Consider the following 27,332-nt stretch of genomic DNA (forward strand, 5'->3'; position numbering starts at 1 on the left):
TAGGATTATTGGCCTGTGATTAGTCATAGTATTATGCTGTTCCTAATCTCCCCCCCTTTTTTATTTGATTTTCTTTGTAATTCATTTTAAGATTGTATTTAACTTAGAAGATCCTTTTTTTTCTTTGTTTTTAAAAATGTAATGCATATTTTACATAAGGATACACTAAAACGCATCATTACTCACATTATTACATTTTCTCTATAGGAAACTCTATGTACGGAATTAGTACACCCCAACCACCCCAACTCCATTAGGGTTGAGGATATGCTAAATCAAAAATATGCATTAGAGTACCTTGCAATTGCTCATTTGTTGTTGTTTATTCCAGCAGATGATGGTTGAAACTCACTTTTTGTCATGGAGATTCAGTTTAATACATCTTTAGGATGCAATTAGCAAAGTGGGTTTTTGCTTATCAGGACAAAAATAACACATGTCTAATGATTCAACAAAATGCGCATAACAAGAAATGTGTCTGGTGCTTTATTTTTCTATACAGATGTTTGTTTAAATACTAAATGACATGAAATAATTTCTAGATATGAAATTAACACCTTTCTTCTTGAGTCAATGACAGGTTGTGCTGGAAGTAAAACATAATTTGTTTTGTGATTTTTTATTTTTTTTTTTTAAATTATTATTTTACGCACACATTGTTTTGCACATAACTACAAAAACAGTTTATTAGACTTTAAAAAAAATTCTATAGTCAATTTACAGCTGCCTGATAAAAAGAGTAATTTCAAAGTACAGAACAAAACATTAAAGCTTTTCATTCTATTCTCCACCAACAATATAAATGGAAAAAACGTTTTTCAGCTCCTGTGCACCTCAAAAACGAATTATAGCAGCTGCATAAGAAATGCTGACTGTAACCTCAGAGTTCACCTTTCATAAATAAAAGATAAAATTGAGATACTAGCTTAAAATATCAACAAAGACATCAACCTTTTTATTGAAATAAAAATTAACTTTTATATACAGTATATATATGGATTAAAATAGTTTATTGTATTCCTAATTTTCTGTAATTTGCGGTGTTTAAAAGATATCTTTGTTTGGTTTTGAGATTAAAATACAAAGCTTCCAAGAGTTGCTCAAAAGGGTTGCATTAAACAAGAATTACTAACTGGTTGTCAAAATGTTTCAAACAGATTTAGAAATGTACTTGTCTTAAGGTATAGCCATGTATTTCACAGGCACTCTGAGTATTAGATACTTTATAATATATTTAATACACCTTTTTTTAGGATCCAAATATATTTGTCTGACTATACACTAATGTACATTTATGTATATTTTGTAGACATTCCGTTACTTCCTTCTATATCTTCACTGAGTCAAGATGATGAAAATGAACTGACCAGTCCCTTTGTTGTACACTGGCTGAACAACAAAGAATTGCACTTTACTTTGTCCATGGAAGTATTTTTACAGCAGCTGAGAAGAAGCCTTGACCATCAGTCTCTAGAAACCAGCACTGAAGAACAATGTGAGGGGAACAGCAAATCAGATGAGGGTATGCTAAATCAAAAATATGCACTTTTTACTCTTATATTTAAATAAAGATTGTATTTTAACAGATAAATGGCAGAAATTTTAAAGAAATTTTAGTGTAGATTTATAATTATTGTGGGCTTTAGATCCTTGTTATAACAGCAATGCACAAATGCAAACCTAAATCCCCTTTCCATTTGATTATAATGTACTTGAGATATTTTCACCTACAGAGAAAATCTGGGAGTTGAAATAAAATGAAAGGAGCAGATCAAAACAACATAACTTTAAGAAAATTTTGCATTCTAGTTCATGATTGGGGACCCTGTTCATTTTCATTTGCTTTTAAGTGAAGTATAAATATTCAGCCTGGTGAGTGTCTTTTGTCATTGTAAAGTCCTACATATTTTCTTGTAGATCTAAAGAGAATTCTCCAAATCACATACTCTGTTAGGGATGACTGCTACTGTGGCTCAGCACTTCTCCTTTATTTTACTTTATATTACCCCATGCAGCTAGATAGTGTACAGCAAAAGAATGGAGAAAATGTCATAAATGTTTTGTATAGATAATATGGCCAACATAGTAAATAAGTGTGACAGAAATACATTTACTAAGTAGATGCTTGCTACCAGGTGGCTTTCCGTCTTCTATTCTGGCCTGATTTGGTTTTTGGTCCTGAATGGCCTCTTGATGGAGACAGAGATGTCCAGGCATCTTACTCCATGGGTTGAAAATTGCAAAGAAAGAGCCTGCAACCTCCTCTGATTTTCTTCCTGACGCACAAAGGAAACAGCTTAGGCGCAACAATTCCCAATTTCAGCTCCTCTGTTCAGTATTTTCTCCAGTTTTAACCACTTAAGCACAGGGACGCTGCCATATTTCGAAGTTGTTTGTGTATGTTGCTATAAACCCACAATTCAATCAAAAGCAATAATGGTATTTCTACATATCCAAGTATGTCTTCTGTTAAATACAGTGGTTCCTTGAGATACATGTGCCCCAACATACAAGTTTTTTGAGATACAAGCTGTTACTAGGTCAGTTTTTTTGTCTTGAGTTACGAGGCAAAACTTGAAATACGAGCCATCAAAGAGCTTGTCCCCACACATTCCGAGGAACTGGCGACAGAGGAGTTGACGGAACTACAGATGCAGCAACATACGGAGGTTCTGCAGGAGATTGGTATCGCGGAGGAGGTTATCTCTTAAAGTGAGATTAAGGAAGTGTTTGCAATGTGGAAAAAAGTTTCGAACTTTTTAAAGAAAAGACACATCCTGAAAAAGTTACAACTGATCGTACAGCGGCGCTATTTAATGACACTTGCCTAACACTTGACTTTATTGAAAAGAAACTGATCGTGCAGCGGCGCTATTTAATGACACTTGCCTAACACTTGACTTTATTGAAAAGAAACTGGTCGTGCAAGGGCACTGTTTAATGACACTTGCCTACCACTTGACTTTATTGAGAAGAAACTGATCGTGCAGCGGCGCTATTTAATGACACTTGCCGAAATCATTTAAGAAACATTCTAAAGGGAAGGACTAAACAAAGCTCCTTGGACAGGTTTCTATTGAAACGCCCTGCGAATGAAAGTGACGAAAGCATGCCAAAAAAGAAAAAAACTAGTGAAGAGGAAAATTAAGTTAAGCAAATGTGAAGTGAAAGAAAAAACATTACAATATGCTAATCGGCTTCGCCAATATGTTTATTTCTTTATATTCTCTTTTATGTATTAGGTTTTATTTTGTTTGTATATAATTTTTCATCATTGTAAATACATTTTTCTTATGTTGAAGCCATTAAACAAAAAATTGGGGTGGTGTTTTAGGGGCTTGCACAAATTAATCTCATTTCAATTAATTTCAATGGGGAAAAATGATTTGAGATACGAGCATTTTGACTTACGAGCTCAGTCATGGAACGAATTAAACTTGTATCTCAAGGTATCACTGTAAATCATAAGTTTCCATGTTGTCTGCTGTCTTTAATTTATAAAATATGCGATTTGCGAGGCAAATAGTATGACACAGCTGAGTGACTCTCCTTATATCAAATATCCTACCTGTGTTGAGCCACATACAGTGAAAGATTAATTAACATTGAATATAAAGGTTCAGATCTTTCAATGAATATGTGTTGTCTGACTGGTCACTTGTACTGCATGACTCAACCTTTATGCATTGTTATACATGCAAGCTTCTGTGAAACTGCATGTGGATTGTTTGGTGGATGTGAAGACTTGAAGTTTGTACTATGGAAATGTTGTCTTCTATAAAAAAATTAACAAAGGTTACAGAATGCTAGTGATGTGGAATATAAAGAAGTTGAGTCATAGTTTTGACTGTATTGAGAGTGATGCATTTGCTGAAGGACTCCGTGCTATATTTGATTTGTAAGTAGTGCTTAGTATAACTTTGAAGCATCATGGCATGCACTTTTACAATTTGGGTATTGTGGGTTTAATTCTGAGCAGTGCCCTTTCAGTTTGAACTTCTTTGCATACCTTCACAAAGTTTCATGTAAGGAGCACATTAATTGAATCTCACTGGCCATACAAACTTTTTTTACGGGGAACCACAGTTGTCTTGAATGTATTTTTATTGTGTCATGCTACGCTGCTGCTTGCAGTTTCATGTGGGATCCCCTGTCTTCCAACTGGTCATATGTCACTGAATCATACCACACACACTTTCACAGGGGATCTCTCCTTGATCAAATGTATTTTGTATAGTGCTGTACCACACTGCTCCTTGCAGTTTCATGTGGGAATAACCCTAATCAAATGTCACTCAATCATACCACAGAGACTTATACTGGTGACTGCTCTTAGAACTACTATCGCTGAATTATGCAATGGCGTGGCATACCACCATTTACAGCTTCATGTGGGGAACCCCCCACTGTCCCCCGCTTGATTGATTGTCACTGCATCAAGACACAAGATGTGTTTACATAGATTGTTGTAGACAAAGAACACACATGCAATACATGTGTTCCAAATAGTGATATAGTGTTTATGAAAGGTGTCATTTTGCTTGACTTCTCACTCTATAGAACTCTAAGCATCTGACACGCAGGTCAACAGACTTGAGCAGAGAAAATTTGCGCGGCAGTATTTCTAAATTTATGTAAATGAAAGAATTATGAAAATATTATTAAATTACTTAAAGAAGTGACTTATTACTTGATCAACTGATAACTAAATTTAATTAACTGAAACTTTAATAACAGACTCATTCATTTACAATTATAAATACATTTTGTAACAATCGGTGGTATTAACAAGATTTTCTATTAAAATATTACAAAATAGTACTTACTTGCACTTAAATATGATGGACTGTACCTAGATGTATGAAATTTCTTGTTTAACCAAGCTGCTGAAAGAAGAATCGAAAATAAGTTCTCACATACAAAACATGAAATTTTAATTTCAATTTTGAATAAGACCACTTAGTTACTATGATTAAGAATTGCAAGGATTACAAATAATTAAAGAAAGGAACAACATTTGTAATGAACTGTCTACTCGCCAAGAAGATAAAGCTGAATTCAAAAGATGACATGAAAAAGCCAAGTTGAACAGATATCGACTATTCTCGTCAATATCTGCATTATTTACTTCTGGGGGAAAAAGTATGCACACTACTTCTGCAAATGCTGATTGGTGTATGGGTTTCAATATTTATCAATGATAACGATATGGAGATTTTCAAATTTTAGGAGCCAAAATTCCAGACATTTTCAAAATTTTATAAAATGGTCCTAGACAGTCCATGGCATGTTAAAAATGAGGACATGTCTGGGAAAATGAGAATGGTTGGTGGCCCTACATACAGGGTTTAAAGGATGCACAATGTAGTTTCAAACAAACTGGAAAGAAACAATATACTGGTACTAAAGTTGTAAAATGGACTTCTCTGGTCAGTTCTCCCACTCCAGTCACATGGTACCTGTCTTATCAGTGAAATTCTTTGGGGGGAATTATAATAGCTTACTTTCCTTTAGATGTGGTGATTGATTAGATTAGATATTAGACATTAATTAAAAATATTATTAGCTTACTATGCTAGGTATTATTCTCTGTTACAGTGTCAGTATAGTGTATGTGTATTTTAAGATTTTTTATGTCCAAAGAAAAAGCAAAATTTGCCATGATATGCCATATTTTCTATTTGATTGATTTATTTTTAGATTGCCCCTCTTTCTTTATTCAGTTGTCTTCTGAAACTGCTTATTTTAATGCTGGAAATTGCATTCACATTTACATTTTAAGTTTTGTTTATCACCTCTTCTGTATTGTCCTTGTCTACAAACTGAAATTTTGCACATTGAGAATCATTTCCACAGATAAAAACATTTGCTAGCAGGCTAATTTATTTGGAGTTCTGCACTAGGAGTGTGAGCATGCTTATATACAGTTAGCTGCTAAAGAGGACTGGCCTACTGGTTATCTGTAAAAAGTGGTAATGTTATGGAAAGAATATTTATTTTTCAAATAATAGTAAATTGCCTTCTTAAAAGTACAATAGTCAATATATTACTTCTGCCTAGCAAAAATAGACAGCTATCATTATGCTGCTGTTTAATCAAAAGGTTGCTTAGAGTACACTGAATAACTTCATAAAAAATATTTATTATTATAATTTTTACCCCTTCCTTGGCACTAAAGCAACCCAAGGCCTGACAAACATGACAACTGAATAATGCTATAGTATACATGTCTTGAGCATTTCTGTAATTTGGGATGAGTATAGCATATTGGTTTATCTTTTAGATCATGATGTCATTTAAGGAATCAAGTCCCAATAATTTTATAATTTTAAAATATATCAAATATTATTGACAGTTTCCTAAGATTTTTCATCTGTTTTGTGACTTCCTTGTTAAATCAGATATATCCTCTTTTATGCACTCAAATATAGAATGTTTACCTCAATGCATTTTAATATGCTCTGTAATCATTCCACAAGTCAAACTCTCCAAAGCAGGATCTGTTTGATAGATATACAGCAATGTTATAATCATTGCTTTATTATACTTTACAAAATGCACAATACACATTGTAGAGAGGGAGAGGAAGTAATGCTGATGTCATACAATACAATACAGTACAATTTATTTTTATATAGCCCAAAATCGCAAAAGAAGTGCCGCAATGGGCTTTAACAAGCCCTGCCTTTTGACAGCCCCCCAGCCTTGACTCTCTAAGAAAACAAGGAAAAACACCAAAACAAAAAAACCCTTGTGGGGAAAAAAAATTAGAAGAAGCCTTGGGAAAGGTAGTTCAAAGACAGACCCCTTTCCAGGTAGGTTGAGCATGCAGTGGTTGTCAAAAAAGGGGGTAAATGCAATATGCAGAACAGAACACAAGTAATCCTCAATACATATAATAACACAATAGAAATATTACAAGTACAGAGCAGAATTCAGCAGTAGATGATATCACATAATACGATTTGTATTTGTTCAGAGTCCAGGAGACCTTGGCTATAAAACTGCCTCCCCTATTGGCCATTCCACAGCTGAGTCAGTGCTGGGTCAGCCAATCCAATGAAAGGACCCCTCTACCCAATGATTCCTGCTGTCTACCATCAGAGATGACTTTACCTTGGGCAGGCAAAACAACTTGGCAGTTAGGGCAGTGGCACCAAGTGCCACATTTGAGTACCGAGAAGAGAAACAGAATAGGTAAGGGTTAGTAACAAATTATTACTATCAAATTACTTATGTTTTAGTCCTAATAACTAACAACAGAGATGCAGTCTGTACAGTTAATCATCAGCTCTAGTCAGGATATGCTAAACTGAAGTAGTGAGTCTTCAGCCGGGATATGAAAGCTGAGACCAAAGGGACTTCTCTTATAGAAGTAGGCAGACCATTCCACAGTTTAGGGGATCTGTAACTTAAAGCTCAACATCCCACTGTTATTTTATTAGTCCTTGGAATCTTAAGCAGACCGGAATCTTGAGATTTTAATGTGCGTTCTGATTTGTAAGTCATGATAAGTTCAGACAAGTTGCTGGACCTTGGTCATTTAAGGCTTTATAAGTTAAAAGGTGGAGTTTGAAATCTGCCCTTAACTTAACCGGGAGCCAGTGATAGGATTTAAGAACTGGACCTGCGTGTTCGTATTTTCTTGTTCTTATAAAAATTCTTGCAGCAACATTTTGGATCAGCTGGAAGCTGTATAAAGAACTGTTTGAACATCCAGTAGTCAATCCTAATAGAAATAAATGCATGAATTAATTTCTCAGAATCCCGAATTTTGAAAATGCCTTAATTTTCCAACATTTTTAAGATGGAAGAAGCATGATTTAGATAACTTTGTAATGTTTGCTTTAAATGGCATGCTAGAGTCAAAAATAAGTCCTAGATTGCGGGCAGATTCAGTAAAATTAATGGTGATACCGACTGAGTTAAATTCTGACAAAATACTTTTGCAATTAGCTTCATTCCTTCCAATAATTAATATATCTATTTTATTAGTGATTAAAGAAAAGTAGTTCTCACCATCCATTTCTTAAATTCACTAACACAACTAATTCAGGAGAACACTGGAGAAACTTCATTTGGTCTAAAAGAAAGGTATAACTGGGTGTCATCTGCGTAAGAGTGAAAATTAACCTTGTGTTCTAATGATAGATCCCATTGGAAACATGTAAAGTCAAAACAGTAAGGATCCCAGTACTGAGACCCGCGGGTTCACCATATCTCAGTTATGTTTATTTTGATGGAATACTGTCAGCACATTTCTATACATACGGGAATCGATTTGATTAATAAGAACTAAACCAGGCAAGGATGGTTCATGTAAGCCCAACATCATTTTCCAGCCAGTTTCCTTCATCAGAGGGTGTCAGAATGTCGTTTACAACACAAGTTAGTGCCATTTTTGTGCTGCGACAAGTGCGGAAACCAGAATGGAATTTCTCAAATAAATAGATTGGTGACTACTTTTTCAAGTATTTTAGAGAGAGAGGGTAAATTTGAAATGGGTCTGTATTAAGTATATGTTGGTCTAGGTTTGACTTTTTAAGTAATGGTTTATGACTGACACTTTTAGTGCATAAGGTACTGTGCCACGCAATAATGAACTATTAATAATGTTAAGAATAGACACTGCAAGAACATCCATTTCACACTGCAAGTAGTAGGTTTCATTATAGAAATTAAGGTTAAGACTTTCTACTCAGTTACAGGATTAAAATTTCTAAAGTGTTCAATGTAGTGTGAGACGGGGTCTGCCACGCTAGTATGCGGTTCGCACTGTGATGCTGAGATCTGGGATCTTATATTTTTAATTTTCTCATTAACTCTTTTAGGGCAATTTTTTTGTTTCTTTTCTCCCAGGGCTGAATGTTTTTCCAAAAACTCACTTGTAAAAAAAAACAAAAAAAAAAACATCAAATCAACAAAAAACAAAAATGTTTATTTTTGACAAATGTTACTGTCTTGCATGTTGTACAAGCCTGTATACTATATGATTTCACATACATATCACCAACATGTTACATAGTCCTACAAAGTATGATATCGCTCAAAACAGTCAATTGCATGCATTTCCATATTGCACTACTTACAATATGTGTTGCACTGATGCCTTCTTTTCAATTGTCTGTTGCTGCACACAACACAGTCAGGTTTGTATTTTTGTCCTCATATGTTGCAGGAAAGTGGCCATCAGTCAGCCTGTCTGACACTGCTGTTTGTGATGGCCTTCCTCGCTTTGCCAAATGCACTGCAACATACTCTGCCAGCAAGCTGTCAACCACATTCTTGTGGAAATCTGCTGCAATTATAGTGCTGCCAATGTTTGCCTGCTTGAACAATATACAGCCATTTGTGAATGCAATCTCACTCCTGAGATGATACACAGTGTGGTACCACTTGGTGGACTTATGGCCGTAAACGTATGACCCCAGCATCTGATCCAGTTGATCAACTCCAGCAAGTTTACAGTTATACTCCTCAAGTGCAACTGGCTTGTCCAGCTTCCTACATTCTTGGTTTCTCTTTTGACGAATACCTTTCTCACATATATTGTTAGTGTGTACTGTAAAGAGACAAGTCACCCGTTTGACATTGTGCCATGTCATTGCCACCAAGTTGTCCATCTGCATGAAAACCGGATTGCCACCTCTTTTTATCTTCAGCCTGTCTGGCTTCAGCTGTGAAGGCATGTGTCTTCTGTTCACCCTCGCTGTGCAACAAGCCCCTGTTCCCCTGCTCTGTAGGTCCATGAACAATTCTGGTGATGGGCAATTGTCCATGTACACAACATGACCCAAACGTTCATAGCCCCAAAGCAGCTCCAACACAACTTGACTTTTTAACACTAGAATTACCAGAGCCTACGAAAAAACTCGTAATTCCGTCCCACCTTAAATCACTTCTTAAAATCGTTCACAGCTCTCCACCAGCGTCTTTTGTCATCTAAATGTGCTGATAAAAATCAGGCTGCAAGCAGCCGGCTATTCCATCCCCCCACCGACTTAGAACGTGCACAAACTTCTCCCAGCTCATGCCTTGATTGATTATCTGGGAGTGAAGTGGAGTTTTAGAGTGGAAATAATAGATCGTTATTTGGAATACACGCATTTCACGTGTGTTCCGTTTCTACAGTAATCTGTGTAAACACATTTTAAAACAGAAACGTTTTCATATTGTAGTAGTAAATGACAAAATGTAAGCATAAACTATATAATGTATGAAGCCTGAAGTCCAAATATCAAACACTTTCACAAAAGGTACACATATAACAGAACAAGTATGCTGTTATTCAAAAATATAACTGCAGAAAAAAGCCACCTTAGCATGCCATATTGACACGTGCAGCTGCCACAGTAGCATAATGGTATCAGCCGCTTACTGGTATCCAAAAGCTCATGAGTTCGATCCCACATGGCTCAGTTTTGAGAAGTAAACTGCTCTTATTCTTACTATTTTAGAATAAAAACATGCATTTGATTTCAGTGTGTAACAGCCAGTAATTTATGATACTTGTAAAGGTTAGTTTTTTTTTATTCACTTTTCATTCTCAGTCTCAGTCGTGTTCAGGATCCTTCCCTACCCCCATCTGAGAATGCTGTTTTCACATAAAGATGCGCGTGGCTCTGCAGCGTACTTGTGACTGCATTCTCGTACCAATGCTTGCGAACTGAAGTGCCTGCGTGCACTTTTCGTGGCATTACACGCCTATTTTTTAGCATGCCGTGTCGCTCAAACACAGGAACATATGTTGGTGTACAAGAATAAAAAACAAGTGCACTTTTATTCTAGACTATAAGTGAAGAAAAATAAAGCAAGTTACAGTAGGCGGTTGATACGACAGCTTGCGTGGTGCAATGCTAAGAACTGCTGATTTCGATCCGTGCTATATAAAATCATCACATTCAAATATTAACAATTTCCACACACCCTTCCTACATTCACGACATGTGTACTTGTTGCAGTGTACACATCTCTCTGGGCTATGGTTCCTATTACACTGAATGAGCACCTGACATTGTACTTTCTTCCCTATATAAATCACATTCGAGTATAGCGTCTCCAAATAAATCACATTTGAGTTATAGCGCGTCTTTATGTGAAAACAGCATTGTCAGATTGGGGGGGATCGTGAACGCGACTGAGAGAATGGAACTGAATAAAAAAAAGACTGAAATCAAATGTATGTTTTATTCTAAAATAGTTAAGTACATGCAATATTATTTGAAAACGAACAGCGTCAGATCGGGTTTGAATACACGCGCGACGCTGAACTCCCTGTCTATCTACATAGTAATAACAGTAATTTTATTATTATATAGGAGCTTCCCTGTCTGCCTATCATATAGTGCCTTTCCTTCCTACCTATCTATATATCTATCCCCTTAGCTGTTTTTATATATCTATTATACAGTGCCTTCCCTGTTTATTTATATATCTAGTGCCTTCTCTGCCTGTTTGTCTGTCTGATTGCATATAGCGCTGAACTTACTGCTCTGTACTTTTCTGTCCTCTGCATGTCCTGGAGTACAAAAGAAACAGCACCATACAGCAACATGTGCGAACTGGCAAGATCGGGGAAAAAACACGCGGTCACTGATTACAAACCGCAAGATGAATGAAAGAGACAATATATGTAAAAACATCATCAGACTAATGCAATATTATTTGAAAACGAACAGCGCCAGATCGAGTTTGAATATGCGCCCAATCTGACGCTGTTCGCTTTCAAATAATATTGCATGTACTTAACTATTTTAGAATAAAACATACATTTGATTTCAGTCTTTTTTTTTTATTCAGTTCCATTCTCTCAGTCGCGTTCACGATCCCCCCAATCTGACAATGCTGTTTTCACATAAAGACGCTATAACTCAAATGTGATTTATTTGGAGACGCTATACTCGAATGTTATTTATATAGGGAAGAAAGTACAATGTCAGGTGCTCATTCAGTGTAATAGGAACCATAGCCCAGAGAGATGTGTACACTGCAACAAGTACACATGTCGTGAATGTAGGAAGGGTGTGTGGAAATTGTTAATATTTGAATGTGATGATTTTATATAGCACGGATCGAAATCAGCAGTTCTTAGCATTGCACCACGCAAGCTGTCGATCAACCGCCTACTGTAACTTGCTTTATTTTTCTTCACTTATAGTCTAGAATAAAAGTGCACTTGTTTTTTATTCTTGTACACCAACATATGTTCCTGTGTTTGAGCGACACGGGCATGCTAAAAAAAATAGACGTGTAATGCCACGAAAAGTGCACGCAGGCACTTCAGTTCGCAAGCATTGGTACGAGAATGCAGTCACAAGTACGCTGCAGAGCTACAGCGCATCTTTATGTGAAAACAGCATTCTCAGATGGGGGGTAGGGAAGGATCCTGAACACGACTGAGACTGAGAATGAAAAGTGAATAAAAAAAACTAACCTTTACAAGTATCATAAATTACTGGCTGTTACACACTGAAATCAAATGCATGTTTTATTCTAAAATAGTAAGAATAAGAGCAGTTTACTTCTCAAAACTGAGCCATGTGGGATCGAACTCATGAGCTTTTGGATACTAGTCAGTGGCTGATACCATTATGCTACTGTGTCAGCTGCAGTACGTACGTGTCAATATGGCATGCTAAGGGGGCTTTTTCTGCAGTTATATTTTTGAATAAAAGCATACTTGTTCTGTTATATGTGTACCTTTTGTGAAAGTGTTTGATATTTGGACTTTAGGCTTCATACATTATATAGTTTATGCTTACATTTTGTCATTTACTACTACAATATGAAAAACGTTTCTGTTTTAAAAATGTGTTTACACGGATTACTGTAGAAACGGAACACACGTGAAATGCGTGTATTCCAAATAATGATCTATTCTTTCCACTCTAAAACTCCACTTCACTCCCAGATAATCAATCAAGGCATGAGCTGGGAGAAGTTTGTGCACGTTCTAAGTCGTTGGGGGGATGGAATAGCCGGCTGCTTGCAGCCTGATTTTTATCAGCACATTTAGATGACAAAAGACGCTGGTGGAGAGCTGTGAACGATTTTAAGAAGCGATTTAAGGTGGGACGGAATTACGAGTTTTTTCGTAGGCTCTGGTAATTCTAGTGTTAAGAGACAGTTCTCTCTTTTAAAGGAATACTTTCCTGTATATGTGATTACTTTCAGGCAGAAACCAGTGTTTGCTTCTGCCAGTACAAAATCCTTTATGCCATACTTTGTGGGCTTGTCTGGCATGTACTGGCGGAAAGAAAAGGCGTACCTTGTATTTTATCATAGATTTATCCACAGACAAATCACGGCCAGGCTGATAAAATTGTTTATATGTTGTTTCCACAATGTTGATCAGTGGCTGAACTTTATACATTGGGTTATAGCCTAGCTCACCCCTTGGGATTTGGTACTGGTTCTCACAAAAGGGAAGAAATCTTAGCAGGAGTATGTACCTATCACACGGCCTAATCTGTCCCAAGCCACCAGAGGACAAAGCACGTTTAGACTAATGCTCCCTGAAGTTATATTGCCAGTCTAGTCCCATCTCTATTTGTAATGCCACAAAGCCCTTTATCTTGTCTTTTGTTGTGGGTTTCCACTTTGAAAAACGAGAATGCGGTGCAAGCGCAGCCCGTGATTCAAGAAGTTTCTCTGCATACCTATAAAAAAATTTCAAAAAATTATATGTGGTCTTTGTTATAATTATATGTGATTGTTTTTCCTTGAATTTATTATCTTATTTTTTTATTCCAGAAACAGGCAACAGTGAAGATGATGAAGAAGAGTCTACAGGCATAAGAGACTTGCATGGAGAGAGAAACCACTGTAGTACTAATACAATGCCCTTTTCTGCTGCAGCCATAGATCATGAAATAGAAGTGCTACTTACAGAATGGAACAAAAATGCAGACATGCTTTTTAGTATTCATCCTATGGATGGTTCTTTATTAGTATGGCATGTAGATTGGCTGGATGAGTATCAACCCGGAATGTTTCGTCAAGTTCAGGTATGGTAGTCCTCCGTTTAATTGGGACATTCTGTAAATAATTTAGCTTAAATATACACAATGCGTGTTTAATATCTCAAATGGTTATTCAGGCATTCCAATTTCAGATTTATTTAAGAGACAAAAAACAATAAAAATCTGTTCAGAGCTGATGTCTATTAGTTAAATATTATCTTTTTCCAAATTCAAACTTCTTTCCTCCACACTGTGTTTTACCTTCACAAATGTCTTTAAAGGCATAAATACATAAATAAATATTACACAAGTACCTTTTTTTTTTTTTACATGAGTGAAGTTTCATTTCTTGATGCTTAATCTAGTTTTATCTCTTTAAAACACAGATGATCTAACTTAACATACTCAAGTAGTTGAAATGTAGATTGAAATTTTTGTCACCAGTTACCAATGAAAATGATACATTTCATAAATATACAAAAATATTAGTGACCGTTATGTTGCCTGTTTTCCATCAAGCTTGAGTTCTAAAGGGCATGCAGGACTAAAGTATGTGGTGGCAAATGTGCACAGGAGAAATGAATACATCAACAAAATATGCTCAATTTAAACGTAATATTTAAATAACATTTAAGGCAATCTCCATCCCGATAATAATTTCTCCATTACATATTCAGTACACATAAAATAAAAATTTCTGTTCTGATATATGTCTGTTGTGCAAAAGGTATTTTTTATCAAAAAAAGGAAAATAAATGAGAAAATGCATCAAAGCAAAACTTATAATGTAAGTATATACGGTCCAATGGAGTGAAAAACGCAAAACAATGTAAATTAAAGCGTTACTGTACTGTGTAATATTTATAGCACCACATTATGTTTAGTGCCTCACAAAAAAGTCTGAAAGCACCACTACATTTCATAAACTACTTCAGGCAATAATTAAACGACATAGCTTGATTTGGGCATCTGTTGGTCTAGATGGCAACTATCCACAAACTGAGTGTGTATTCCCTCACATAGCACAAAACATACCATTTTAGCATGCTCTTGAACCATTTTGTCATTTTGCACTTTTCGTTACTGTGTCTAAAATGACAAAGAAATCTACTAGCTGTGTTGCTGAGAAGAAACATTTGTATTTCTGGCAAACACAAATTCTGTATGCCTGTTAGAAAAGGCAAAGTGATACCTTGAATGTGAGCGCATTTCTCACTGTATGTTTTTGTTTCTGGAAGTTCACTCCATGCACATCTTGCTATAGTCCTGCAGGCATTTTATGAGCCATTCTTTGTTTTTAACTTTTTATTGCATACAGTATTAGATTCAATTAGAACTTTTATCTTTTTTTAATAACCTTGTTTGTAAAATTGTATTAGTTAACATGTGAAAAATTTGATTTTACAATGAATGTTTTTTTTATGTCCCCAGATTTCATTTGTCTCAAGAATTCCAGTAGCTTTTCCAATGGGGGATGCTAATTCTCTTAGCAGAAGCATTATCATGTATGCATGCACAAAAAATGTGGATCTTGCAATTCAACAAGGAAAACAAAAGCCACCAGGAATGAATCGTTCATCTTCAATGTTAATCTCTTTTGGTCACAGTAAATCTAGCAGTTTAAAACTAAGCATTTTTACTCCAAATGTCCTTATGATCTCCAAACATGCAGATGGATCTTTGAATCAGTGGACTGTCAGTTTTGCTGAGGAATCTGCCTTTTCAACAGTACTTAGTGTCTCACATAAATCTCGGTATTGTGGCCATCGCTTTCATCTCAATGATTTGGCTTGTCACCCTGTTTTACCTTTGCTTCTCACAACCTCCCACCATAATGCACTAAGGACCCCAGATGTAGATTTTATGAATAACTGCAAGGGTGTAGACAATGTGATGAAACACAACTTGCTTTCAGAACGGCTTACCAGCACAGTGGAAGATGCAACATTCCAAGACGCCAATGCTATATACAGTGAACTAATTCTATGGAGGGTTGACCCAGTAGGACCTTTATCATTTTCTGGAGGGGTATCGGAGCTAGCAAGGATAAATTCCCTTCATGTATCAGCATTTTCAAATGTATCCTGGCTTCCAACATTAATTCCAGCAAGTTGTTTAGGTAAGTTGGAGTCAAATACGTAAAACTGCCTTTTATTACTGTTAATGATAGATTTAGTAAAGTTAATGAATATGGTCTTAAAGAAATAAGACATTTTATTGTAGTATATCTTGCACTTAATATATTTTTTAAAGTTGCCTGCTTCATCAACATTCAAAACATGTTACCTGTGTCTCACAGTGACTTAGTATTCTTTAAGACCCCCTTTAAAGTCTGTATCATATACATTATATCTGTAAGTAGTTTATCTGGATTACATTTATGCCTGACATTAAAATGTGTCTCTATTGTCCACATGATGGCCCTACATACCCATAGCCGCCTTGATGTTGGCCCCGCTGTCCGTTGTGATGGCCATTTGCCTCTGCTCTATAAGTCCCCAGGAGTTGAGTGCTTCCAGCAAGCCTGCAGCAAGTAATTCACCATTGTGGTCATTTGGAAAATAGCTTGTTTGGAGGCAATAACTTTTCAATAGCCAGTCATCATTTATAAAATGAATCATCAGGCTCAGATATGGCTCCATAGTTCGACTTGACCACATATCTGCTGTTGAATAGTCAGGGACTGTAGCCACCTCTGCTTGTAACTTCCCTCTGTGTTCTTGGTACAAGTTGGGGATTGCCATTTGGCTAAAGCACTTGCGACTTGGGATCACATATCTGGGTTCCAGTATCTTGATCATAGCCCTGAATCTGCCTTTCTCCACAGTACTTAACGGAACAATGTCTTTGGCTATATGGATTGTAATGGCGTTGGTTATCTCGATCCACCGCTTGTATTTTTTGTTGTAGGCAGTACCTCTAGCAAACACGTCTACAAGAGACGTCTGGCTCAAGTGTCCTCTAGCTTTTTCAGTTTTACCTGAGGATGTGGAGGGTGCCAGTCTTAGTACCATACATTCGTGGTACTTCAAAGCATGTTTACGGGTAAGGTGGTGCAGCAAATTGCTTGCGTTGCTGCCTCTGCCGGCAACTTTAGCTTGACAGCATTTACAGTAAATAGTTGTTTGGTCCACATCCAACATTTTAAAACCAAAGTATCTCCAGACAACAGACACGGCTCCTTTTTTTGGCAGAAGTTCTTCTGTGTCATCTTTACTGTTCAACTTTATCATCTGCTACAGCTTCAGTTTCAGTTTGGGAATTTTACTCTGTCCATTTTCACCGCTCAATACCTCCACTAACACATGTACTCCGTTGCATGTGTGTTTAGCAGTGTAGTGGTGAAAAAGTTCCCTCTTTAAATAGTTTCCCGCTGCGCCACATTCTGAACGTTGTTTAGGTTATTTAAACTGGTGTTGAAGTATAAGAAAAGTCCATATCATCTATACTAATAAAAGGCAAAGCCCTCACTGACTGACTGACTCATCACTAATTCTCCAACTTCCCGTGTAGGTAGAAGGCTGAAATTTGGCAGGCTTATTCCTTACAGCTTACTTACAAAAGTTAAGCAGGTTTCATTTTGAAATTCTACACGTAACGGTCGACAACGTCCGCCACGTTGAACTTTCTTATTTATGGCCCCATCTTCACGAAATTTGGTAGGCGGCTTCCCTGCGCTAACCAAAACCGATGTACGTACTTATTTCGATGGTATGATGCCACTGTTGGCCGCCATATTGAACTTTCCAACGTCACTAATTTTCCAAATTCCCGTGTAGGTAAAAGGCTGAAATTTGGCAGGCTCATTCTTTACAGCTTACTTACAAAAGTTAAGCCGCTTTAATTTCGAAATTCTACGCGTAACAGTCATAACAGTCAACAACGTCCGCCATGTTGAACTTTCTTATTCATGGCCCCATCTTCGCGAAATTTGGTAGGCGGCTTCCCTGCGCTAACCGAAACCAATGTACGTACCTATTTCAGTGGTATTACACCACTGTCAGCCGCCATATTGAACTATCCAACGTCACTAATTCTCCAACTTCCCATGTAGGTAGAAGGCTGAAATTTGGCAGGCTCATTCCTTACAGCTTACTTACAAAAGTTAAGCAGGTTTCATTTCAAAATTCTACGAGTAACGGTCATAACGGTTGACAACATTCGCCATGTTGAACTTTCTTATTTATGGCCCCATCTTCACGATATTTGGTAGGTGGCTTCCCTGCGCTAACCAAAACCAATGTACGTACTTATTTCAGTGGTATGATGCCACTGTCGGCCGCCATATTGAAGTTTCCAATGTCACTGTATGTATCTATCTATCTTTCTATTTAATTCTCCAACTTCCCGTGTAGGTAGAAGGCTGAAATTTGGTACTTATTTCAGTGGTATGATGTCACTGTCGGCCGCCATTTTGATCTTTTCAACGGTCTTTGTTACTTATGGGCCCATCTTCAAGAAATTTGGTACGCGGGTTCCCAACGCTAACTGAATCTTACTTACGTACATATATACGTCCATAGCCTGCAGCTCGGTCACCGTGTGAGGCGGCGTTGGGTCCCCCTTCCCAACGCCTCCCACGTTGTTGGCTGCCTGCCTATATAAGGCCGTCCGTCGCTTCAGTCTCTACATTCCCCTCCTTGCTTCGCCACGGGATTCACGTCTCCCTGCTGATAACTACAGCCTTTTTATTTAATCCACGGCTTGTCCGCTGTTTTATTGTTCATTTATTACGATTATAGTTATTGTGTAGGTATTTTAGACTTAGTTTACATTGTTCAGGTACCCATTTCCTTTATCATTCCAACCGTACCCGCATTAACATGTCTATCGAGGTGATCACCATCGATCAAAGAACTGTCACTTACCAAGTGGTTTCCATGCCCGGAGATGGCACCTACCTTTTCCATTCTCTTTGTTACATATTGCACGGCCATATCAGGCTCACTCTTGATATCCGGAGGAACATTGTGTCTTATGTATTGAATGACTAGGACAGGTTCAAGGTGTGGACTGATGACGGTACAGGAGATAATTATTCTACACAAGAGCACTAGAAGAATGAAATGCTTAAGCCCTTCACCTATGCATCTGCATGTGAGTTGATGGCTGCCGGTGAATTGTTCGGTAGTCGCTTTCAAGTGTACCGAAATGGCCAAATATTTTACACCTTTTGGCAACCGGCAATGCCTCTTAAACATCTAAGATTGACAGGTGACGATTTCAGTAGTGGACACTTCGATGTTTATGAATGCTTAAACTCTCAAAAGCTGGATGGGAAGTTATCGATGAAACCGGTTGTGTGCTTACAACACTTGACAGATGCCGAATGTCTCTTCAACACAAGTCCTACAAATACTGTCGTAATTGAAACAAACCATGAAACTCAAACCGATTATGACAGCGGCAATCCAAGCTGTGAGATTTGAAACAAGATTACTTTTCACATGGCCAACTGTACGTTGCATGCTCAAGAGTAAGCTCAGCGCACAGCTTGGTCATATTACAACCGGAGGGCTGAACTGACAATGTGGTGTACAAAGAGATCCTTAACAAATAATTATTGGTATATTTTCCCTCAGTTTAAATAGGTTTAATTTTCTTCTTAATAAAACTTTTAGGGCAGTACTTCGCCGCTGCGAAGCGCGGGTATTTTGCTAGTAACAAATAAAAAACGGTTTTCGGTATGAACCGGTATACCTCCCAGCACTTCATATGGGTAAAAACAGTGTTCTTGTAACACATTTGTTTACGTCTTTTTAATTATTTCTTAAAAGTTCTGCAATTGTAATAAATTTCATTAGCCACCAGTGTATTTTACTAGTAATATTTTTTTTATTTGAATAAAAGATACAAGAATAGATACAGTATTTGCAGATGCTGTATTTTAGAAAGGAACAAGAAAGTTAAATGTTCCTTAACATTTTAGAACAAAAAAAGTGTAAAACAGAATGTTAGTAGGCAGAGATGACATGTATAAGTGCCTTTGGTGTAAATGCCTCTAAATCCTCTGTTTGCATTTCATTCTAAGATGCTGGAGGAGAGTTTGGAGAAGTTTCAAAATCATGGCAATTATGTAGCACCTCAACTTCAAACCACTTTATCAGAACAACTGTGGCATAGAGGTGTACAACCTCTGGAAATTTTCTTACTCTTGCGGAGACAGCATATTTTTCTGCCCATTGCAAGACACAGAGAGCAAAAAGATTGTTTAGAACAGCTTGTTATTAATTCATTGTAAAAAAGGAATTGAATTTTAGACAGTTAACCTGAAATGCTTCTTTTTGTCATAAAGAACCTGTCAGTAATGCAAGTTGACATCATTCAGTTGTTATCATGCTGCTTTGAGAGAATATTTACATGTTTTTGTTTACATGATATTTGCTATACAGAATGTATATATATTTATGAAGATTCAATTAAAATGTATAACATTGTGCTGTGTTAAAAATATATTTAAATTACTGATAATTTGTTGTAAGCTTTAAGGAATCCGGTTACTATTGTGAGCTTTTGACTTTTGCATTGAAGGTGGTAGAACGTTGTCACGAGTAAAAACGTTTGCAATTTGTTAGTTTTGTGGATGGCTTATTGAAACCAACTGTAGTAGTTTAGACTTTTTTAAGCAGTTTATTTTCAGTTGCTGGTTCACAGTGTTACATAAAAGGAAGATCATATAACGGATTGCAGGATAGAATCATATTCAGTGTATGTTAAGGAAATGAAGGATGTATTTCATAGCAGCTCTCTGTAAGTCAGATGAATTGATGAGCAAGCAAGCTGCAGTTGGCTGAATTAATTTCTGAAGGATGTGTGAACAACATGAAAATAGTTGCTTTACTGGTGATTCTTTATATGATGACCCGGTGCCCGGTGATGGGCGTCACCTTCCTCTGGCATCTAGGAGTGATAAAAAGTTTTCAATAAATAATCTTCAGTTAATACAGTTAGGTCCATAAATATTTGGACAGAGTCAACTTTTTACTAATTTTGGTTATGTACATTACCACAATGAATTTTAAATGAAAAATTGAAAATGGACATCATCAGATGCTGGGTTTCCTCGTTTGTAATTCTCTGCCAGGCCTTTACTGCAGTGGCTTTCAGTTGCTGTTTGTTTGTGGGCCTTTCTGTCCGAAGTTTAGTCTTCAGCAAGTAAAATCCATGCTCAATTGGGTTAAGATCAGGTGACTGACTTGGCCATTGAAGAATTTTCCACTTCTTTGCTTTAATAAACTCCTGGGTTGCTTTGGCTGTATGTTTTGGCTTTGGGTCATTGTCCATCTGTATCATGAAACGCCGCCCAATCAATTTGACTGCATTTAGCTGTATTTGAGCAGACAGTATGTCTCTGAACACCTCAGAATTAATTCGGCTGCTTCTTTCCAGTGTCACATCATTAGGGATGCACCAATACCACTTTTTTGGAAAACGAGTACGAGTACTTGCAGTTCAGTACTCGCCGATACCGAGAACTTAATAAAAACATGATTTAAATTTACAGGTAACAGCTTTAGTCATATAATTTAACAAAAAAAACAAGGGTCTAGTTTGGAATTAAGAACATTTATTTAAAATGAAAAGCATATTGTATGCAACATATTACAGAATAAATAATTATAAAATAAAAATTTAAACAGTGACAGTGCAACTCAAGTATTTTTTTCAGTTTGTTGTAAACTCTGCTGCTTTGGACAACATAAGGGGCATTAATAAACATCTTTGCTATTTAGTGCACAATATTTGAATAAACTAACAACATCCACCAACATAGAACTATGGCAGTCAGTGCAACTGAGGTAGGTAGAGCTAAAAAGCCTTTCACTTTCCACACTGCTACATGGGGCTGAGAGGTATTTCTGGGCCATTTTAGCCAAAGTGGGGAACCTGATTTTGTTGACACCCCAGTACTTCAGAGGACTGTCTTCATGAGGGCTTGGAGCCTCTCCGAGGTATGTGTCGAGCTCAATGGCAGCACCTGCTTCCAGCGGCTGTGCTGCCTGGGGCTGCTCCTTAGCGATTTCTTCAAATACAGTGTCCAGACTGCTGCTAGTGCTGGCCTGGGCCTTGAGGAACAGTTTAGATAGATAGATAGATTAGCAGGAGGTTCTGCAGCTTCTGCCCGACTCCCCTCTGCCTCAGCTCTGGACATCATCTGCAGCTCCTGCTTCAGGTGCAGCTTGGCCTCCGGAGCAGTGTTATTGGAGAAGAAGCGATCTTTATACCTGAGCAAAATTCATGAATGTATTAATATGGGGAAAAATAGGACTGATTTTAGTTTCCCCTAAACCACTGTCACAAATGCCAGCCATTTGGCTTTCTGGTAGTAATAAGGGAAATATATTTCATATTATATGTATTGCATACGTTTGTATTTGTGTATTTATTTACAAAAATATAATATAATATTTCAGATGGAAATTAATCTTACATTTAGTACTGTAGTTTATCAATGAATACCTATAGCACACAGACTTTACCTTGGGTCAAGTATGGTGGAGATGAAGTACAGTGGGTTGGTCTTGACGTCACTGAAGCGCTTCTTGACAGCTGCCAGTAAGGTTGCTTTCATTGTCTTGATGCCGTGGTCCTCGTCTGTTTCTCTGTTTAGAAGTCTCACTAGCACAGTCACAGCTGGGATGACATCAGAGGCTAGTGCGTCGTAGCTGCTCACTTTTTTAGTTAGCTCCTCAAAGGGGGCGAGGATGGCAACAGTCTTCTCCATAAGAGCCCATTGGTGAGCGGTGAGATAGTCAGGGAGTTCATGCTCGGACACATACACATCCAGCACTCGCTTTTGCTCAATGAGGGACTGGAGCATGTAATACGTGCAGTTCCAGCGCGTCTGTACGTCCTGCTGCAGTCTCTTTATTGGCTGGTTAAGCTGTCCCTGAATGTCCTCGAGGCGGGAGTAGGCTAAGGCGGAATGTTTAAAATGCCCAACTGTTTTCCGCCACACTGCTATAGCATCAGCTATGCTCCTCTGTGCTAATAAGCCTTCGTGAACAGCCAGTTGGAGCGTGTGCGCGACACACGGCAGACTTGGGAGCCCTGCATTATTCATGGCTTTAATCATGTTTTTGGCATTGTCACGAAGCACAACATGTACTGATGTTTTAGGTACACCCCATGTCTGGAGCATTTCCTCAAACACATGCACTATAGCCTGGCTGGTGTGCGAGCGGCGGAATTGTTTCGCATTTAATATGGCTCGTTGTGGCGTGAAACTCTCGTCTATCTACTGGGAGGTTAGGCTAATTAGCGACATGGGGCTAACACTGCTTGTCCATATATCCGTGGTGAAACTAAACGCAGAGGAGGCTTGCAGTAGGCTGTGGATATGTTTTTTCACGGAGTCGTGTAGTTTAGACAGCTCCGTGTCAGTCATGTAGCGGCTTGGGACATCATATCTGGGCTCCAGAATATGGAGGAGACGCAGGAATCCCACATTTTCTACCTCCGAGTGGCTGGTCACTCAATGCAATGTACTCGATAATTGCCTGTGTTATTTTCACAGCACGTGGATTGTCTCTGGACATTTTCTCTCGTCTTGCAAGACTTTGCTGCAGCGTGGGTTGTGTTGGTTTAGAAGCGTGGGTAAACTCTTTGTACTCATTGTCGTGTTGGGATTTTAGGTGCTTGATTAAATTACTTGTGTTAAATGAGCTACCTTTTGAGCCTACTCTGGACAATTTCGCTGAGCACAATTTGCAGTCCGCCTTTGTTTTGTCGTCTTCATTCACTTTGAAATAGTTCCACACGGCTGACATGTCTTGCCTCGCCTTCTCCCCGCTCTGAGCTGCAGCCGGGGCCTGGGGGCGGGCACTCGGCGCCTGTGATTAACCCCTTACACGCCTCTCAAACATAGACATTTCTCAGACCGTTGTATCGGTCCCCGGTATCGGGGGACTTTTAACGAGTACGAGTACTTCAGAAAATGTGGTATCGAGGCTGATACTAGATACCGGTATCAGTGCATCCCTACACAGCATCAATAAACACTAGTGTCCCAGTGCCACTGGCAGCCATGCACACCCAAGCCATCACACTGCCTCCACCATGTTTTACAGATTATGTGGTATGCTTTAGATAATGAGCTGTTCCACGCCTTCTCCATACTTTTTTCTTGCCATCATTCTGGTAGAGGTTGATATTGGTTTCATCTGTCCGAAGAATGTTTTTCCAGAACTGTGCTGGCTTTTTTAGATGTTCTTTAGCAAAGTCCAGTCTAGCCTTTCTATTCTTGAGGCTTATGAGTGGCTTGCACCTTGCAGTGCACCCTCTATATTTGCTTTCATGCAGTCTTCTCTTTATGGTAGACTTGGATATCGATACGCCTACCCCATGGAGAGTGTTGTTCACTTGATTGACTGTTGTGAAGTGGTTTGTCTTCACCATGGAAATGATTCTGCGATCATCCACCACTGTTGTCTTCCGTGGATGTCCAGGTCTCTTTGCGTTGCTGAGTTCACCAGTGCTTGCTTTCTTTCTCAGGATGTACCAAACTGTAGATTTTGCCACTCGTAATATTGTAGCAACTTCTCGGATGGGTTTTTTCTGTTTTCGCAGCTTAAGGGTGGCTTCTTTCACCTGCATGGTGAGCTCCTTTGACCGCATGTTATCTGTTCACAGCAAAATCTTTCACATGCAAGCACCACACCTCAGATCAACTCCAGGCCCTTTATCTGCTTAATTGATAATCACATAACGACGGACTTGCCCCCACACCTGCCCATGAAATAGCCTTTGAGTCAATTGTCCAATTACTTTTGAGCCCCTGAAATGAAGAGATTGTGTTAAAAAAATGCTTTAGTTGCCTCACATTTGTATGCAATCGTTTTGTTCACCCCACTGAATTAAAGCTAAAAGTCTGCACTTCAACTGCATCTGAGTTGTTTCATTTAAAATTCATTGTGGTAATGTACAGAACCAAAATTAGAAAAAGTTGTCTCTGTCCAAATATTTATGGACCTAACTGTAAATACTTAAAATTATGCAATGAGGAAAATGATCAAAATCCAAAAAGTAGTTAAAACCAATAGTTCAAATCAGAATCAGCCTTCTTACTGTCCTGTTCTCCTTTGTCCCAGTCTTTGTCTCCCCTGCTGTTGCTTTATGTTAGTTCAGAAGGCACAAAATACCTTTAAACCCATTCATCACTACTCGCCAAGTATCCCTGGAGCTCGGGTTTGTCTTTCCCTGCACCTTCATTGGTAACCATGGAGAGACCCCCAGAGTCCTTGATTGCCCCTGCACCATCTTGCCCAGCAGGTTTGTATCAGTTACCCCCAGAAAGGCACTCCATGTTGTCTTCCTGGATACACACCAGACTGGTCCACTCTCTGTTTCATTAGTTATTCTACTGATCCTATCATACTAATCTTTCATTTGTACTCTGTCTTTGACCAGTATCTTCTCCCTGGCTCAGACTTTTATACCCTGATTGTAGGCACAACACTAATTGATCCACTAATGAGGGTTGGCTGCTTAATTAGTTAATTAGTTCATTACCCCATTAAGGACTCCTTTACCATGCTCACCTACACTCATGAATCTGAGTAGCACTATACAGTCGACCCTTGACATACGGCCGGCTTGACATGCGAAGAACTTGATTTATGACCACAATTTTTGTTTTGATTTACGACCAACATCTTGCATTACAACCCGAATGCGGTCACGTGTATCTGCTGGTGCGATTGTAAAGAAACCGCTGAGAGCGTTCATAAGCGTCAGTCGGAGCCCAGATACATGTGTTTGTGGATGTGGAGTGCAGTGATTTATATATATATATATATATATATATATATATATATATATATATATATATATATATATATATATAATTCACTAAGACCGTGGCAAGCAAGACGCATAATTGCTAAGGAAGGAAGAGAAGGTAACGAAGGTAAAGAAAGTGATTTTTAAGGGATGTTAGCTAGCGGGCTGGCGCGGCACATGATGATGTCATCAGGCTGAGTCAGCACCGGCTTGCTTTGGAGTGTATTATTACAGCAGTTCACAACACGGCCAGCTTTGAACTGATGTGCTCGACTACTGTCATTATTAACTTGAGAAACAGCGATCACAATCGAAACGAAGAAGGAAATTGTGCGGAAATATGAGAGTGGCGTTCGTGACCGATCTCGCTAATACACACGTGGACAAAATTGTTGGTACCCTTCAGTCAATGAAAGAAAAACTCAAAATGGTCACAGAAATAACTTTAATCTGACAAAAGTAATAATAAATAAAAATTCTATGAAATTTAACCAATGAAAGTCAGACATTGATTTTCAACCATGCTTCAACAGAATTATTTAAAAAAATAAACTCATGAAACAGGCCTGGACAAAAATGATGGTACCCCTAGAAAAGACTGAAAATAATGTGACCAAAGGGACATGTTAATCCAAGGTGTGTCCACTAATTAGCATCACAGGTGTCTACAATCTTGTAATCAGTCAGTGGACCTATATATAGGGCTCCAGGTAGTCACTGTGTTGTTTGGTGACATGGTGTATACCACACTCAACATGGACCAGAGGAAGCGAAGGAAAGAGTTGTCTCAGGAGATTAGAAAGAAAATTATAGACAAGCATGTCAAATGTAAAGGCTATAAGACCATCTCGAAGCACCTTGATGTTCCTGTGACTACAGTTGCACATATTATTCAGAAATTTAAGATCCATGGGACTGTAGCCAACCTCCCTGGACGTGGCCAGGAGGAAAATTGATGACAAATCAAAGAGACGGATAATATGAATGGTAACAAAAGAGCCCAGATAAACTTCTAAAGAGATCCAAGGTGAACTTCAAGCTCAACGAATATCAGTGTCAGATCGCACCATCCGTCGTCGTTTGAGCCAAAGTGGACTTCATGGGAGACGGCGAAGGAGGACACCATTGTTGAAAACAAATCATAAAAAAAGCCAGACTGGAATTTGCCAAACTACATGTGGACAAGCCACAAAGATTCTGGGAGAATGTCCTATGGACAGATGAGACAAAAATTGAACTTTTTGCCAAGGCACATCAGCTCTATGTTCACGGACGGAAAAATGAAGCATATCAAGAAAAGAACACTGTCCCTTCTGTGAAACATGGAGGAGGCTCTGTTATGTTCTGGGGCTGCTTTGCTGCATCTGGCACAGGGTGTCTTGAATCTGTGTAGGGTACAATGAAATCTCAAGACTATCAAGGGATTCTAGAGAGAAATGTGCTGGCCAGTGTCAGAAAGCTTGGTCTCAGTCGCAGGTCATGGGTCTTGCAACAGGACAATGACCCAAAACACACAGCTAAAAACACCCAAGAGAGGAAAACATTGGACTATTCTAAAGTGGCCTTCTATGAGCCCTGACCTCAGTCCTA

The 27,332-nt window shown here is 38.2% G+C and overlaps 1 protein-coding gene across 9 annotated transcripts in view; it reads left to right on the forward strand.

The window, feature by feature from the left end:
- The window catches only part of LOC120532692 (dmX-like protein 1), a 315,909-nt gene that overhangs the window by 114,421 nt on the left and 174,156 nt on the right, over positions 1–27,332 (forward strand). For all 9 annotated transcript variants that reach the window (XM_039758971.1, XM_039758979.1, XM_039758975.1 and 6 more), the window contains 3 exons: positions 1,310–1,522; positions 13,753–14,006; positions 15,393–16,080. In XM_039758971.1, the coding sequence (XP_039614905.1) occupies positions 1,310–1,522; positions 13,753–14,006; positions 15,393–16,080 (1,155 nt within the window). The remainder of the gene's footprint in view (positions 1–1,309; positions 1,523–13,752; positions 14,007–15,392; positions 16,081–27,332) is intronic.

Source organism: Polypterus senegalus, chromosome 7 (assembly GCF_016835505.1).
Source record: "Polypterus senegalus isolate Bchr_013 chromosome 7, ASM1683550v1, whole genome shotgun sequence".
Classification (NCBI taxonomy): domain Eukaryota; kingdom Metazoa; phylum Chordata; class Cladistia; order Polypteriformes; family Polypteridae; genus Polypterus; species Polypterus senegalus.